We start from the raw sequence: 18,784 nt of genomic DNA, 5'->3' as shown, positions 1-18,784 counted from the left end.
TGTGAAAAGCATAGATAATGACAAAGAAACAGAAGCAGAGAAATGTATAATGTCAGCATTATACACAGAGGGAACGGCGAAAGTAGCCCTTAAAAATGTATTTACACTGAAGTCATTATTTCATATATAAATGAAGGACAACCACAGCAGAGCAGCTTTTTTTATATCAGGGTGTAAAAACCAAAGTAGAAAATTTAGTATGGCTGGAGGAGCTCTCTACAATCTGCTACAGCTTAGAGCTTAGCAGGTTATAGTTTGGCCTGTCCTTGGTTGATGATAATTACTGTTAAAGCAGTGGAAAAATCTAATTTTATGAAGGACACAAGCTCAGTATATGACAAAATTGCTCTTTATACTAGAAATGTTGCTGGATAATCTAATTTCACAACATTTCTTAAGTCCCAGAATGTTCATGCTGATTTAGCCCTATTTTGGAAAACAAAACATTTTTTCCCACAAAAAAAATTAATGTCCATTGAAGCTTATGATATACTAGTCAGTTGTAGTGAAAAGCGGGATACGATAGTCAATGTGGGACAGGAGATGGAAGCAAGCTTCCTCCAAAGGGCGCCTGGGCTCTTCCTTAGAGAGAGAGCATAAGCAGCTGCTCCTCCACATCGAAAGGAGGCAGTTGAGGTCGTTCAAGTATCTGAATAGGTTCCCTCCTGGGCAGGTGAGGCATTTTGAATGAACAGGGAGGAGGCACGATAGAAAAATTATGTCTCTTGGGTGGCTAGGGAACATCTACACCACCAGAAGAGCTGGAGGAGGTGGGTGGGGTATCTGCTGATTTATGCTTGAGCGGGGTTAGTGCAGACGCAGTCCAACTGCAGAGAGTGTTTGCTGTGAATGGACTGGACAAAATATGCAGTAAATATGATACTCTAGCTTGTGCTGTTGATCCATCAGCCCGCCGTGGAATAGAGTGAAGTTATAGCATACAAAGAGCTGAAGTCACACTGAGTGCTAAAACAATAAAAGGTATTCACTGCATTCACTGTCTGTGCTTTTCATGGTGTAAAAATATTTGATCATTTTTTGCATCTCTCCCATTCCTGTTGCTCCCTTCGTTATTCCAAACCACTTGTCAACCAATAAGCATTTGACGACGCGTAGGTCATCCACATCCAGCGCTGTGCAGCTCGGATTTTGGAGGACTGCACTGGAGCTCTCCAAATGGCAACGTGTATGCAGATGGACACATTTGCAGGACCATAAATTTAGCTTTTGACTGCTGCCTCCGTGACCCAGATTGAGACAAGAGTCCAAAAACTGCTGGACATAAAAAATGTGGCATTTTAAGTTTCGAAGAGGATTCCTTAAGTTATTAGCGTGCACATATTTGATTAATATGCACTGTATACCTCGTGCATTTTTAAAACCTCTGAGTCACCCTGCATTTATGTGGCATCATGGCATCAGAGAGCATTCAGCTAGAGACTCCAGTGTTTGTTGAATGACTTAAAACCACTTTTCTAAATGGTCCAATCCTTGTCATCATGTACTGTGCATTAGTTGCCATGGAAAAACCCAACTCTTGTTCCAAGTATAAAGCCACAGCATCTCACAAAGCATGCTCTGTATCTTTATTTCTAGTTTTCTGGGGTATTCATATGCTTAAGCAGCAAGTAATTTGACAGATATTTCAAACACATGTATCATATTTAAACAAAATTGATTGACATAAAACATAAATAAAGATATCAAACAGTTATATTTGATCCATGCAATGAATTAAAATCATTCCTGTTATAATCAACACATTCAAGCTTCATATGCAGGCTTGACCTTCCACTACTCATTTAAGACATCCACATTAACAGAAATATTATTTGCTTTTGTTACCCTGTATTATTACCATGCTGTAATAAAGCTGTTATACTTTACTGTTACAAAGCCTTGCAACACCCCAACAGATCACTACTGTCACAGTAAAGCTGCAAATATATATTCCTGATCCCATTTAGGACCAACGAAGTGAGCTGTGAATCTGTTCATCACAAGTCATGACCAATATCGTCTACACTGGACTGCAATCTGACGGAGCAGGGGCCATTAGACGGCCTGGAACTACCGGACCTCCTTTTCTTTATAATTACACCCTCCTGGATTGACCAAGCACCAGCTAACCCTCTGCTATTTGTGGTAATTAGTCCAGAATGTGAGCTGTCAACATGCAAAAAATCGTGCCAGTAGGCCCACAATGTCGCAGACACCCCCACTGTGTTCAACAACAAGCACCTAGCCTCGGCCACTGGAATGCATTAACTTTCTCCTCTCTTTTTTTTCCCTCGGCGACTCATGTCAAATTCAGGTCCCTCAGAACAAAATCTTAATAATTAACTGGCAAATTTTAACATGATTGCTTCTGACACACCTACTCTGGTAATTATTGCTTTGAGGCCATGTGCTAATGAAATTAATGCATTCATTGCCCCAACAAATTAGCATAACTCATACAAATGGCCCACATTTGAGACCCCGTTGCAATAAGGGGAAAACAACATACAGGAAAAAGAAGCTTCAAGAATAAAAATAAAGATGCAAAATGAAATGGCTGGCGCATTGAATCGGAGACTATGATGAGCACTGCTCGCTCAAAGTCGTAATGGCTAAAGCCTCTTAATGTTAACCAAGGGTGATTGCAGTAATGCATTACAGAGTGATAGCTGCGCAGGACAAAATGATTATCACCATCATTAGAGTCATTGCAGATCTACATATACATCTCTCTGTGGACAAATATTAAATGCCCATGCCACTGCAGACATTAAAATGTTATTATACTGATGCATTAACTTACTGTAGCAGAGTTCATATCAATATATAGTAGGAGCTTCCCAACAATCACTCTCTAAATGGTGCAGCTGCCACTCGCAGCACTCCCTGGTCCTGCCACTAACCCCTGTTCGTGGCTGTTTGGTCTCTCAGTGGGATGTCTCTCAGACACTTACTCCTCAGCATTAATAATTGACGATGATGCCATCGGTACAATAGGCGAGGACAAATGCAACAGTCAGTTGGAGATGCTGCAGAAGTGCGAGAAATGTCCCCTCGTAGCTAAAAGAAGGGGAGGGATGGTTGTAACACCTAAAAAAATGTGTTTGCCCGCAGCCAGATACTGTCAGGGAAGAAGGAAAGTAATGAAAATGGCCTCAACACTGGATTACATTATTACAGTCAGGTGATAGTCTGCAGGGTAGTGTGACAGCTCGCAGTAGTGTTTCCATAACTTCTCTTTATATATCATGGCGACTTCATTTTATACAGCAAATCGGTAACTCACAGCCCCACAGTCAGGTGGATGATTATATCTGGAGGACAACAGAGCAGCAGGATTTGTGCTAAAGGATAAACTGAAATGAAAATGTAATTGAAAGTGTATGAATCAGCATGTTTAAAAAGGTCAGAAAGGAGAAGTTCCCCTGTTGTTGGTGCCACAGCAACACTGACAAGTCGGAAAATAAGGACACTTGGTCTTTAAGTGCCGTGTTTCTTTGACCAGTGAGTGAAAGTCAGAGTAAACAGTGAGTGAAAAACGCAGAGCTCCCAAATGGGACTTAAACAGCCATCGCCTGGTTAATAGTCATAGAATTTATGGCACTGCCACCTTGCCAATCTCCAAATACACACAGCAAAAAGTGTACAGTTTGCTCCCGGCATGCAATACTGCTGATGGCAGAGGACACCTTTAGTAAAAAATGGCAGAATTCGACCCTTTGAAAGCTAAAAGGCATTGGGACAAATATGGTTTCTGTGATACTGAGTACTTTTATGTTTGTTCTAATGTTCATTTTCTTCAAGTCAGTCTTGTGTTTGATTAGTTATTTGATGCCCAAAACTGCAACACTGCTGACTGAATGAAGTACACCTGGAGGCATCTGCAGACCTTTGAAATTAGACATAAGAACATAAAGAACTGCTCCTTTTTTGGCACCTTATGATTTGTCACCTCTCCCCAACCTCCAAGAAAGTTGCTCTGCAGCAAACTGCACTAACTGAGACTCTGAGGGATTTTGTTTTTTTTCTGCTTTTTTCTTCTGTTCAGAAAGTTAGTTTGACTTTTGAAGGCCAGCTGAACTGACAAGATAATTTTGCTTTAGCTGGTGAGTCAGGAGCACAACACCTAAAATGAGAAACATTAGCAGTTACTCTAAGAGTTCTTCATTCAAGGGACTTTCCAGCAAAAATAGGACCTCAACACCACAACTGCAGTTTGTTAGAAATCGCTTTACCAGAGTAGGGTGACAGCCCGTCGACATCGACCATCTTCGTATACAATCTCAGCTCGAAAATGTTTCAATGAGAATTCCTCGCTCAGAAGCAAGAAATGCTCGTTTTTAAGGAGAAAAACTGAAGACTTAAGAACACAATTCCTAAAGCAGCATTATTAGATTATCATCTTCTTTTACGTGAAACCCATGAAAAGACCTTAAAAACATACTCATCGCCCTGCTGCCAAAAAACAACATCTCACTGTTGTTTTACCCCCACAGTGGCAACGACACACACTCCTAGACGCATAACAAAAGTCACTCGAGACTTCCACCCCAAGCTAAATGTTTCATTTAATTTGCTCAGAGTGAGACTGTGGATGTGCACTCACACGATTTCATGTTTAAAATATCTTCGACACCTGAAAGGTCGTCGTCAAAGTTACTGTGACATTTTCTCCCACAGAGTGGATCCTTCCCATACATACACACAGGACCAGACAGCGAAGCCGACGCCGGAGAGCAAACAATGAATAAAACACTCAAGAGCCAGCTTGTGATGCTTTGACCCACGACTCAAGCATGAATACATACAACACATCAACAGCATACTTCCTAATCTGGGATGGTTAGTAATGCGGCCACCTTCTCCAGCATGCAGGCCCATCTGTGATGACACATCAGCTCCACCGTTTCAAACGAATAAACTCACAAACACGAGACACAATGTGTTGACAGAAAATTTGCATTAGGAATGTAACACAGGAAAGCATGATTAATTTCTGCTCACGAAATGAATACAGATTTTGTCATTACATGGCTTGTATCCTCTGCCAAATATTATAATGTTTCGCCCTCCTTTTCCGCAGCGAGTGTTCGGCTGCAATAATAAGGAATAAAAGACAGCTTACAGCTCATAAGCAACACAACTGCTGGCAAATCAGCTAAATCACAGAGCAAAACAAAGACCTGATTGCTCATTAGTATTATAGATCTGCTCTCTTTAAATCTGCTTGTGAGATGCAGACACTGTTTAATGGCTTAACTGGGGTTTGTTTAAATGTGGACCATCTACATTTCACACAGTAAAGATTAAAAGAATGAGATATAATCAGATATCTCACTGAATTTTACATCACGGCCCCCTTCTCAAAACACACACGCTCGTCAATACACTTACCTTGGCCTTGCAGATGATGCATCGCACTCTGTCTTCACTCCCACATCCCTGTAAGGAAACGATATTTAAAAGTAATTTAGTGACAGTGAGCCGTGAAAACAGCGGCTCCAAAGTTCCTGAATGACACGCATGAGCAACGAATCATTTGTTTGTTGTTTTGATCAATAAACTAATTAAGTTTGTTGGGGAAATGGTGCACTATTTTAAACCCAAAGGTGCACTATGCATAACAATGCTAATTTAATTAAATTGCTTAAAAGCCTGTATAGTATGGTGGCCTTGAGGAGCAAAAACACAACTTCTTTTTTTTTTTTTTCAATAAGCATTACCAAAAAAAAAAAATCATACAGAAAACCAACACTGCATAAAAAACCCCACAAATCGTAAAAATAACACTAACAAAAGCATTTCACAAGACACAAGGACAAAGGAGAGAACACAATTCAAAAAACGCATTAAAAACACAAAGGATCAGAAAACAACCTTTGACAAAACAACAAAATATGAAACATCAATATTTCACAAAACTCAAAAAACACATGAAACAGAAAGCAACATTTCAGACACCGCACTCTGATTGTGTTTTTTTGGCTGGTTTGCACTTGAGGCCTCCTCTGACTACAATAAGTAGCATTAACACGTGCATGTATTTAACGCTTAGACTAAATGCATCGCTTCATATGACAGAAGCACGCATCCAGTAACATGTTTAACAATCTTAAAGCTGGTGCTCGCTCGCTAAACACGCTACTAACAAGAAAAGCATTTGTGCGTACACAAACCGCTAACATGCATGGCATGCAGGAGCACATTTTGATAGATGTTAATGGCATATAATTATAGAACACTGCTATTAGGCAATGTGATTTTATAAAGAGGACCATTGCCCCTGGCACTGTGGCCTGATTGCTGCAAGTGTTGGTTTGATGAATGTAAACCAGGTCTGTTTGCAGAGATGTCAGCCAATGAGAGAGAAAGGGAGAGAAGAGGGTTAGACGCTTAACTCGCAATTAAAAGGAGACATAGTCATGCACCCAAACAAATTTATCACAAATGAGAAACATATCTAACGCACGTCAGAAACTAAACTCATTTTCTGCACATCTCATTATGTTTTTCATCACTTCACACATTCTCCATTGAATCGGTTCTATATTTAACTCTTCAGCATGACTTCTTTTTGCCTCTGTTTTTTTCAAACGGTTGGTATTACAATTTCTAAAGAGCATTTTTTTCCCTATTAACCTCAATATAATGAAACCAGATGGATAAAAAAAATAAGAATTTATCTGTAGAGATCTTAGTCAAGTACTCAAGCTGTCAGTGAGTGGGCAGGCAGTGCTCACACCAGTCCACACTCAGCTGGTGCTATACAGTCTACTCGTGCCCTTGTACTTCGTGCTTTGAGGGGTTTCACCCCTCTAGGAATGCACTCCCTATAATGAGGGTCAGAGGTCAAAGTGCTGCCGTGCCTGGAGGCCGGGATCTCCCAGGCACACTCAGTCACTGACTCTGTCCCTATATTTAAATCCTGCCTCAGGACATGTTTTTCAAAGGGCATCTCCTAACTAGTTCCTGGTTACTAATTAGTTCTGTGCCATGCTATTTGTCTTTAGGAACCTGAGTGAGGAGGAGGAGGAGGAGGAGGGGGAGGGGGCCAAATGAGGCAGCCTAAAAAAAGATAGCGTATGTTTTGCCTCAGTGGAGACGATAATCACTCAGACGGTCCTCTGCTGCAAACATGCTGAAGTATGTATCAACAGCTGAAATGAATGCCAGTGGTGTTTCGTCGTGTTTGAATTCTGCGTGCCCACTCTTTAGTGACAACATCTGTGTGATACTGTTGTGGCTGAAATTAAATAAGGACGTGGATTTTTTTCCCCCCTCCCCGTACAAGCTGCTTTTAGAGGAGTGGTAACTGTGCATGCTATCACTCCCAGCTGGCTGGCTCTGTCTCTCTCAAGTCAAATCATTATTGGATTACATTTTCTGGCTTCATAAAATGCGGTTAAGAGGCACTTTAGACATATGTGCATGACCTGCTTTCCAGAGATGGCTATCAGAGCAAAAGTGACAGGTCAATTGCTGATTTCTGTTCCGTAAAAAGGGAAAGGGGCTCCCAACCCTGAGCACTCTAAATGGATGCATGTTCCCCCCTCTCTCTGTGTCTGCTTCTCTCTCTCTCTCTCACACACACACACTCACGTTAAAAGTACTCTGGTAGCATCGGCACACACACTCATCCCAGAGCGTGTAGCATGCCCGTTTCATAAGCCTGTGTGTATGTCTGTATATAATTGTATAGTGGGAAGACACACACTTAATGGAAGAGGCTCTTCACTCTGACAGCTGGGTGGTGCAGATGAAAGGTCTGCTGTAGCATGTTGTCTACCACTTGTGGAGTATCCAAAGAGACCCAAAGCTCTCTGGAGTGGACGACACAACAAGCTTACGCACATTCTTCTTTGATTAATCTACAAGCATCGGTGTGCTGTGAAGTGCATACATTATGACGCAGAATTAGATCTCGATGCATTTATATACAGCTGGAATTTGTTTATACCTCAAATGGAATCAAGCACTATCCAAACGTGCATTAGTGACACAGATGAAATTACTCTTCAGTTTATTTGCTCTTTGGCTCTACAGTCAAATCCGAAAGCAGAATTGGAATTTGTGCCGACACATCCTCACATTTAAGTCTCTAGAAGGCTTAACCTCCACACAGACTGAAGACTACTACATTTCCCACCATGCAACTGTGTAGTCTTTATAGTTGTCCGTGTGTGTATTTATTCAGCTTGAGAATAGATTTTATTTGAAAAAGCAGAATACGTGAAACATTTCAGGAAGATTTTTTCCACTGTTTGACTTTCTAATTTATTGAAATTATCTTCTGCTTTTTGTTGTTGTTGTTTTTAGGAGCATCCTAGAACTTCATGACAAGGTTAAACTCACATATTTAACTTAAGTTTAGTTATTAAAAACGGTCTGCATCATTGTGCTCATGGTTGCCATGGTGATGCCGCCCCTACACAAAATATACGTTTTGCTGAAATGCATCACTCATCAATTTGTGTGCATCAGATTATTTTGTGTGGCTAACGTTAGCTGTTAGTTGCCTTGCTTTACTGCAGACTAGCATCCACACGCCTGCAGGATGTAGTTTATGGAATGTTTCAGTCAAATGGTTGTTCACTTTTGAAATCCAAGTACTGCAGCACTGCACCGATTTGCACAGCTGTCTGCTTACTTTCCACCGCTCTCATTTACAACTTCCCATTAAAGCCGTCTGTGGAGGCTGCAGACCCTGTTAATGGTGCGTGGCATCATACCATCTTAATAAAGTAAGAATACTTTGTTTAACTGATTAGCTGACTAGCAAAAGCAGCCCCTAGTTGCCACCCACAGTTTAGGAAAATGTGGCTCTTTAACTGCTAAATGCTTAAACATATTTACCAGCTTTTTCCTAATGCTGTCAGTCTGCACGTTGGTGTTGGTGACGTTCGGTGGGTTTATCAGAGCAACCTGCTGCTACAAGGTTGGTAAGACAGCTAAACGGAAGCGCTAAAGATGCTAGATTAGAAAACCACAGCTCCTAGCCTAAGAGAAAGCCATTACACATAACCATTCAATCCGTTTTTCACTTCAAACATTAAATTAGAGCTTTAACTTTCACAGTGCCGTCTGCTAAGATTCTCAGAGCTAACAACCAGTACTTTTAGAGTCATATTGTGATTACTGCTGTATGACGCCCTTTAAGGCAGTTGTACAGTGATCACATTATGTAAAACTGAACAGCGCATCAGTGCATCTGTCCAAGCAAAGTAACAAGCTCGTAAAGTGCACTTTCGTGTCCTGTGACATAAAAACTCATTTGCATACAGAGAAGGTTTATTACTTCTGTGAAAGACTGCAGCTGAGGTGTTAAAGTCCGCCGCTGAATTTACATTTTCACATCAACACACCTCTTCACTCGCTTTTTAGCTTTTATCTTTTATTTCTGGGAAAATACTTGGTACACAGCAGTAATTATACATTCTGGCAATCCAATTTCTGGCAGCGACAGCAGCAGCAGTTTGTTGGGAATTAATGGTGGAAGAGTAATTAGCATGAGCAGAAAGAAGCTCCATGACTGAACAGAAAGAGAAATGTATGCCACCTACGGAACCTTAGATTTTATCAGCTGAGAAGTGTGTAAAGTGAGCTTTCGGGAGGTGCAGTCCAAAAGCACCAGCTCCCCGACCACTGTGTTAGTACAACTGCTGGTTCAAGAAGGACTACAGATGTTAATGAGCTCCTCTGTGGTAGGTGACCTGTGCTGGGCACTTGATAGCTTCCTGGATTTCAGCCAGTCCATTAAGAGGTACTTCTCACTGTCTTGGCCTCCGTGTTTCAACTGTATAACGATGACGTGTCACCATTGTTAGCAACCCTCATTAAAACTAATTGGTATTTCTATTTGAAAGGTAGCTCATTAGGCAAGCAATGTTTTGTCTCAATAAGGCGAGACGGCAAATACATTTAGTCAATTTTGGAAAACCAACACAGACGTTTCACCGCTTACACTTTAACAAACAGCTGATGGCAATTCAAAAATATCACAGTTCCCTACATGGAAAGTCTTTCTTACCCTCTGGATCCATGTGGACAGACACACGTGATGGGCAAGTAAATTCTTGCAGTCGCAGAAATTCCTCAGCGGGTCACTGGCTTTAAGTTCACCATCCCTGCATATAAAGCACTCTGATGTCTCTGTGGAAGACGAGCAGAAGATGGAGATTATGAATGGTTTCACATTGGATCAAAGGCTAATCCCTGATTCGCGTTAAGATTCATATCAAATATTCATCCATGTATAGCGATACTTATTTCCTATTACAGTGTTCAACACACCCAGTACGGTTCCACAGAGCATTAGACATTCATGTTATTCCCAGTGGGAACGCAGCGAAGGGAATGTGGGCTTATGATGCTTTTTCATTATTTTCTGCCACATATAAACTATTAAAATAGTGCATGCTCACATTAAATACGGCCACAGTTTCAGATAATGAGGTCCAAATATTTACAAGTCATCCCTGTTAGTTAAAAATTCAGGATTCAGACTGCTCTAAATATGAAGTTTCAGAGAGTTTTTTGCACGATGTCAGTGCAAGCAGATATCCTAATATGGTCAGACACAACTTTCGAGGGGCAGCCAATAAGGAGAAAGAGTTAACTGTGAACTTTAAAAGAAAACGTGTATTTAGTTGGTAGAAAAATGGCAGCTTCTTTCTAAAACAATAAAAGCTTTGTTCTACAGATGGTTGCCCCACAGTCGACAGTCAAAAGCAGTCTGGACGTTTTCAACTTTGAGAATTCTCAGGACATAAGACATCGTCATAGCAACGTGTGCATGTTAGGTGGTAGAAGAGTCAACTGACAGGCCTTTATCAAATGTCCTGGTGGCTTACCACTGAACTTTGGATTATTTTTGATAAGCTAGAGGCAATATAGAAAGTACTGAAAATACATCAAATCCAACTCAATAAAGAGATGAAAAACAATAATGGTGTTTTCTATTTAGTCATTAAGGGAACATTAAAAGGACAATCTATTTAAACCTGTATTTCTACACAGTAAACTGCACTGTAAGCATGAACTCATGGGTTCAGTGGGTTTACCATGATGACACTGCAGTGTTTATTCAGTTAAAGCAGCTATTACAAAGTTCAACTAGTAATTCTCATTCAAAAGTCAGTTTGGAAGTTTTTACATTCCATCAAAGCCACATTTAGCCTAAAAAATCCATTAAAAAAACTGATTGTAGCTTAAAAGTATACACAAGGTGAACACTGGCCGCTTTCAGAACTAACAATATTAGCACTGCTGGAAAACTGGGCTGAAGTTGAAAAAGGAATACACTCACCTTGAAGAACGACTGAGAGAAATATCTGGAGAAACATTTTAGTTTTTAAATGTTATACAAAATTCACCAGCTAGCTGCCAAAACTGTCTGCAGTTTGGGGCTGGGCAGTTAGCATACACTGGGGATAAGGGAGGTTTTTTCCCCCCTATTTTCCTATTGGCAGCAATGCGCATGAGAGCACTGAGGCATAAAACCAAAATAATGAGCTCACACATGCTAAAAACTCCATTAATTGCAGTCAGGTGACAACTCTGTGAGTCTCGCATCTTTTGCATAACCTTCTGTCACTATAAAAATCCCGATGCAGCTGTAGCTATAAGTGTGATTATACCACGTAAAACATTCACGGGTCATTTCATGAAAACCCGATCCCTCCCACCTGACCCCATCAGAATCAGCTGATGTTGTCTTTGTGTAGTAACTCAAGTATAAAGTGAAGCCATGCATAATATTCCTTTCATACTGCAAATATGTTTCAAGTTACATGTCTCCAAGGTACGTAGGGGTGAGTCAAAATGTAGCATTTTTAAAAATTTACATTGTTTTTCCTGTATTTCTTTCTGCATCATAACTCGTGACATGAAATTTTCAGGGCTTCTAAAACCAGATCGAGTTTACACCAAGCGTCACATTTGTTTTGTTTCTTGCATTTTTCTTTCTGACCAACCCTGAGCATCACTGTCATGGAATACCTCATAGCTTCAATAGCAAAACTGCACTATCTATGACGTAGAGGAAGAGATACAAGCATTGGTACCCTGACTGTTTGATCTGTGTTCTCATAACTCACTGGAGAAAACTTGAAAAAACTTATTTTAGGCAAACTTTCAGGGCTTGTATCATCATGTGGGATAGGCAGGATATGAAAGGACTCCTTTTAACCTATATTTTAATAGCAGGCTCATCTTCTAACTTTGATTCCTTCTTGGTGAAAAAGAACTCTTTCATTTGTGAATGTATCTTAATTGCTATGTTCACATGTTCTATATATATGTTTGCAACAACCACGGGTCCTTACACTCTGAAATCTGAACCAACCCTTATATAGCATAGAATAGCCCTTTATTTTCATTGTACATATACAACAAAGTTGTGGAAATATAGGTTAATCTAAGCTAAGGTGGTGTTCTGCCCCCTGTAGTGCTGAGGTCAGTACCACACATTCTAAAACCGAAAATTTCCATTGCTTCCGTCCTCATGCAAGACTGTGTTTAGCAACAGGGTGTAAAGAAAGGTCAGGAGCTGCTAATTGTTAACAACAACACTTCATCTGCTGCCATCAAAACTCCTAACAGCTGCTTTGAGCTCACAGCTGAAGCAAAGCCTAAAGTCTCGCAGTAAAATGATCCGTCCCGGTTCAGTTAGGGGTGGGCATAAAAGTAGAGAAGAATACATCATGTGCGAGCTGCCAGACATGCGGTCCTGGCCCTAGGCTGGGGTTAGCCACAACATCCATCCAGCGCTTTATGCCCCATTGTGCTGCAACCAGCACCTCTGATTTAACAGCACACTTTGCCATGATCGTCCGTCAGTGATGATTCCCAAGCAGCAGCTTTGAAGCTAAATATTGGACAGTAGCTAGAAGCCAGGTCCGCTGGTTTCATCCCAGAAAAACACTGGGAGACGGCAGCGAGGGCTAGCTGTCATCTGTGCGCTCGCCTGATAGGAGGATGAACTGCTGCCTCAGAAGCTCCTGTCTCTTTTGGGCCTCTCGCTGATCTGCATTGCTTCAGGTGAAAATCTATCCTCAGATGAAGAATCTTTTAATCAAAGGAAGAGTCTTTAATGCAACCCATCACGATCTGCGTAAGCAGATTTTATTACTGACCATGCATATATTTCACTTTGCATTAAGATCTCTGGAACAGGCTGTGTAAAGGAGGAAACCCTAAACTTTTATTTTTGATTCAGTCCCAAAGCTGGCATTTTGAGATAAATGTCTGGTGTTTAGCTGCTTGCTTTACCTCACTGTTATTGACAGCAAGCAACTGGCCTACTGCTTCCACTGACACACTTTCCACATACTAGTATGTCAAAATTCATCTGTTTGCTCGCCTTTAGTCTGCCTTCCTAACAGTATAGCAAGTTTAGTTGGTTTTCAGTCACTGTCAAAATAAGTTTGTATGTGCTGAAGAGTTTGCAGAAAATAATGGAGCCATGTACAGACATACCTATAGAGAATGACAATCTAGCTAACAGGCAGTCTGAGTGATTCAACAGCCTGACCGAAAATATTGCCAAAGTTACTGTGATGGCAGGTTCACCAATTATACACACAAGTCCTTTTTAACATTTCACTCCCCCGAATCTGTGCTGCTTTTACGATCATTATGGCAAGCCCTGGGGCACTTCTGGAGCTAAATAACAGCACTACTGCTGGGAAAATAACTAGAAAACAACATTACAACAGAGATGTAAACATGCAGTGTGTCAATCGTAGTCGAGCTGACACGTCTGCGTGATCTGTGACTCCCATAATTAACTGTCAGTGGTGTCAGCGTTCAGCAGAGTTTCACATGAAGGTGGGTGCTCCACTAACTGGCTGAAGTCCTCCTCTCTGCACGATTTAACAGCCAACAAAACTTGCTCTGTACAGCAGCAGCAGCTCTCAGCTGTGCGCTTCCATACAGGGTGATGATCTTATCACAAAGCAGAACGTACCAACACTCTGTCAAAAGCTCTGTTTATGCTACTTGACTGTGAAACCAGCTTCAGTTGCAAGGCATGTCAGTGATGTTTTAATTCGCCGCTGCTCAGTATCACACATGAAACCTGAGAGAAAACGACACAAGGATGGAAACCATAATCTCAACAGAGGCAAACTGAGCAGTGTTACTCGAGGTTGAAACACTGTACAGTGCACTACAAAGTAAACAAATGAGGAAAATGCCAGATTGGGATAATTTAATTGTCCACTGCATTGCTAACGACCTCATTAACAAAAGAATGATGGGAAATCAGCATGGTCTGGGCGAGGAACCGCCTGTGTGACAGCCATCTGGCTACAATGGTTAGGGGGGGTTGCGATGGGGGTTGGGGAACTTGTAAGCTAACACCACGACCATCGCAACTTCCAAGTGCAGACCTAGAGCACCTCTAGATGGAAGTTAGTGGTGTTTTACTAAACAAGTGTAAATTCGAAATTTTTCTCTTTAATTACTGAAAACTATAATGTGACCAAAGTCTGAAAATGAGAGAAAATATCAAGAAAAAAGAATAATTGTTGACTGATCATTCAAGTAATATGGGGGAAAAAGACAATAATAATAGTGGACAAGAAATCAATGATTTGTCTCAGCATTTAGGTCTATTGTAAGTAATTGAAATATACAGTATAATATCCATTATGCATCAAACCCACAGAGTGCATTTATGCACACCTAAAACACTGTATCATCCTTAAACACCTGGTGTTTTTTTGACTGGCCTACGACAGGTAAAACCAATGTGAAGGCAACACCACCTCATATGGTGTATTAACCTCCAAATGTATCCATTTTTTCAAGGTTATCATAACTGGTTGATGGACTGTAGCAATAAAAATTCAATGATAAATTCATATTGCAGTGTCTTCCCCCAAAACTGGGTGTGGCCATAGTTAAGTTAAACTAAACTAAAAACTAAAATTAGGCGTGAAAAAGCATTTTGGTTAATTATAAATTTAAAGTAGAGTTTAAAAATGAGAGAAAAGTCAAGTCAAATGCTGTGCTTGAAATATATTATAGGTTCTGAATTTTAAAAGTAAAAGTGAAACCAATGACAACTTGCCATTTTCAAACAGTAAAAACTTACTGAAACAAGCAAAAGTGAAACTAAATCAATATCAAAACTAAAACTCAAAAGAAAATTTTAAAAAATCTATCACAACCGTAGTCAATAAGCACTGAAGCTTCGAGGTATGTAAAATTTAAAAACAGCCATAAAACTTTGGCTCTGCTGTCGTCCAAATACATTTTCTCAACTGCAACTCCTCCAGATTTGGTAAAAGAGAAATCAAGCACAACATCCACAGTAGTTATACAGGCAGAAGGCGGCCTTTCAGTGAATTTGCCCACTACACCTCTATACTGCCATATAAATGCTAACTGACGTAGACTTTTGAGCAATCAAATCGATGTGAAGGACCTGATTTAAATCTCCTCACTGTGACCTTAAGAAGCTGCCCACTGTTTACTTACAGCCCTCTGTGCCAATAGCTTATTATTAAATGTCAATGATATTTAAGCTCTTTATTTGTTTTTCATTTGCTTTTTCTGGCAAATTAGAAAACTTATCTCCAAAAGTCTGATAACAGAAGAGTGAAATTCATGTTCTTCCTGCTTCAAACATTTTAATCTGATGTCAGAGCAGGACAGAGACAAAGGCAGATCCTGACTTTGTTTCACACATTTATATGCAAACAGCACATCATATATATATATATATATATCTAAACACTACTCAAAATGTAGGTTAACAGTAGCTTTAAATTCCATTGTTCTGTTAAGGCACTTTTGACTATGTATAAGTGTGTGTGTAAAAATATGCATCTACACCACTGCGGTGACCTTCTGACCTCAGATTCCAAAGCGTGAAGTACCAAAACCAAACATTCACTCCACAGTTAACATACTTTAAGAGCACTGTGTGTATCATACATATATAAAGCTTAGAGAATTGCATTGGTTAGTCACTGTCAGTTAGTTATAAAAAATGAATCTGCACTTTATTTTTGTGTTTAGTTTAGGACTAAGACAAAGTGATGATAGATTTCTTTTAATGTTTAAACCAAGGAAACAAGCTTTACATGCTACAGCATGTGACAAAGTGGTTAGGCATGAACTCATTTACCACTTGTCCCTTGACCATATTGTTATTTTACAGTCAGCCATAATGCTTTAATTTAGACATTGCTGGTGTAACTTTGTTTAACACGCTATCCCAGGTTTGTTTGTGGTAGCAGTAGTTACATCCATTACATCCATGCATATGTTTTTTTAAAGCAAACACTACTAACCATCAGGTCACTTGAATTTTCTTCTGTTCACAGGCAAATGTCTGGTCAATTATGTTTCTTCATGTTGCTTTGGTTATACTTACCATGTTTGTCCATTTACTCAGGTCCTATATTTAAGACAGGCATATGGGAAGGGCCGCCCCAGTACTTCCTGTTTATATAGGGACATGAGGTCATTGATCGCATCACCGGGTGCAACCAAATGAAGGGTTTTTCATTTTGCAAAGTATTGTTTAGTTTCTTTAAAGTAGCCTTTTAAGTTGTATTGTATGCAGTGTTTTACTTTTCAAACCATTTAGCTGAGGAAATGAGTTTGTCAACTTCATGCATAATCTTATTCCTGTTCTTTGTTTAGAATTGTATTGTTTGGTCTGACCTATTTGTTTCAATGGTAGAGACTAACAAGGTTCAGGTGTGGGTAAAGTCCTGTATAAAGCAAGTGGGATTTTTGGCTACCAGGTTGATTGTTTTATGGTAGAATGGAGATGCCAGAAATAAAGTATACTTAAAAGAAGCTTAAATAGTCTGCTGATGCTGCTTACTTATCACCTTCCTTGCCTCTTACGTTATGCTACCTCACACAGTGATACAGACTGAGACACATTGTTTTTTTAAACAACCTGAACTTATTATTTTTTAAAGGTAGCTTTGATAACTTGGTTATAAAAATGTGTATGAATGTGTTCAAATATGCGCTTTGTGCCAGCGGGCTTTGACAACAGCACATACACTCCCTCCCCGGAAGAAACAGCCCAATGACCCAGGCTGTGGTTTCAGTTCTGAAACATCTGGCTGTCAGAAATGCACAGCCAGCTGTTTCATTTCATTTCCAAGAAAAAAAGACAATCTCTCATTTCTGTTTGAACAAATAAACTGAAAATGGTAACATATCATGAAATGTCAAGCACATACCTATAAACAAACTTCTACATGACTCTGTCGGAGACAGAGGTCGGTACTCGGAGCCCATGTCTCACTCTGTGTTGAGAAACAACTCCTTCCACTCTCCTCTGACTGTTTTCAGATACCAGCAAGTTGCTCTACTTCCCGTTGACATTCCTCTTTTTTCCCTCGCTGAAGACGGATGAACATTTAGAGACGAATTGACATGTCAAAACAGAAATTTACCACAGCATAGCTCCACTTTCTGCTACTGCGCTCGGTCAGCTGATAAGCTGTGTTTTTGTTTGAACGGAAGTTGTGAAAGTGAGCAGCCAATCACAGCCGTGAGCTGCAGCACGTCACGACAGGAAGCCACATGAAAGAAAAGAAGGGGAGAGAGAAAGCGGAAGAGAAAGAGAGTTGGAGAGGGGCTCTCTGCTGGATTTCATTGTGTTGCTTTCAAGAAGGTCTAAAAAACAGATGCTGCTGGCCATAAAGTGATGACTCACACAGCAAAAAGGTGCTTTTCTGTTTGCTTGTTTAGGGTAAAATGATTTACAGTGAGCATTGTTTCATGGTGAGGGAGGAGCATGAAGTGGATGAGACTTTTTCCAAAAAACACCAGAGTTGCAACAAACCATCGCGTACAGCCACTGCTGGGAAATGATTAACAGGTTCTGGAATTTCCCCCACACGTCTTTCTGCATTGTGTCAGAACACATTCATCGATGGAAAGTTCCTCACCAACAGTTTGTGACATTTACTTGTCCCTTTACTGCTGCATTTTGATAGATCTCCTCCTGCAGTTTCCTTTTTGTAAGTAAGGCCAGGCCATGAAACGCACACAAAATGTTACAGCTATCACAGACACAAGGGAATAAAGATTTTCAGTTTATCTGTGAGTGTCTCTGGGTAGAAGCAAGTAAATGCAAGGTTATAACATTTTAAGTTAAGAAGCACATCAAATACATGAGAAGCAAAAACTCCTTATGAAATGAGCTAGTTGTTGTCAGTGTGTTAGTAAAGGTTTTATAACTGCTTATTTCATAATGTATGAATGAAAAGTCAGCAGGACATTGAGACTCAAACAAGTATCAGATAAAGCACGACGTGATACAGAACATCCAAATATTCACTGCAAGATGCAGACATGACCCAACTCTTCCCAACTTGAATCAAGAAGAAATAATAAAACTTTAATCGTTTATAGCTCAACTTTTCTTATTTCTACTTTCACCAGTCTAAACCTGGTAGAAAACAAGTAATCTGAGGTGTTGTCAGATGACGTTAATGCATTCTTGGCTCCTAAATGTCTGGAATATGTTTGGCAAAAAGACGATTTTGCTTACCAGCGTTTATATAGTTTAAATCGTGCAGCCGTGTTTTAAAACACCAGATCACACAGTTAATTTCTTTATACAGAAATCTGAAGAGTCTCATACCTGTTATAACAAAGCACTCAGCTTCAGAAATAGTAATAAAAATATATATATGGAAAAAAATAAAACACATTGGAGAAGTTGTGAGGATGAGCTAGGTCTACACTCTGCCTAATTAAATGGCACGTCTCCTACTATTCATGAAGAGCACTTATTAAAACA

General features: G+C 40.1%; 1 protein-coding gene across 5 annotated transcripts in view; it reads right to left on the bottom strand.

Moving 5' to 3' along the window:
• LOC100711646 (uncharacterized) overlaps positions 1-17,495 on the bottom strand; it is an 85,335-nt gene extending 67,840 nt beyond the window's left edge. For 3 of the 5 annotated variants that reach the window (XM_005451172.3, XM_005451173.3, XM_005451174.3), the window contains exons 1-3: positions 17,214-17,495; positions 10,028-10,149; positions 5,395-5,442 (exon numbers count right to left, since the gene is read on the bottom strand). In XM_005451172.3, the coding sequence (XP_005451229.1) occupies positions 5,395-5,442; positions 10,028-10,149; positions 17,214-17,271 (228 nt within the window). In that variant the 5' untranslated portion in view covers positions 17,272-17,495. Of the gene's footprint in view, positions 1-5,394; positions 5,443-10,027; positions 10,150-11,305; positions 11,444-16,384; positions 16,460-17,213 lie in introns of those variants that run through there. The other 2 variants (XM_003444263.4, XM_025903071.1) reach the window with 2 other exon arrangements.
• Positions 17,496-18,784: the final 1,289 nt, after the last annotated feature.

This window comes from Oreochromis niloticus, linkage group LG23 (assembly GCF_001858045.2).
Source record: "Oreochromis niloticus isolate F11D_XX linkage group LG23, O_niloticus_UMD_NMBU, whole genome shotgun sequence".
Taxonomy (NCBI): domain Eukaryota; kingdom Metazoa; phylum Chordata; class Actinopteri; order Cichliformes; family Cichlidae; genus Oreochromis; species Oreochromis niloticus.
This window is presented reverse-complemented; position numbering and strand designations above follow the sequence as displayed.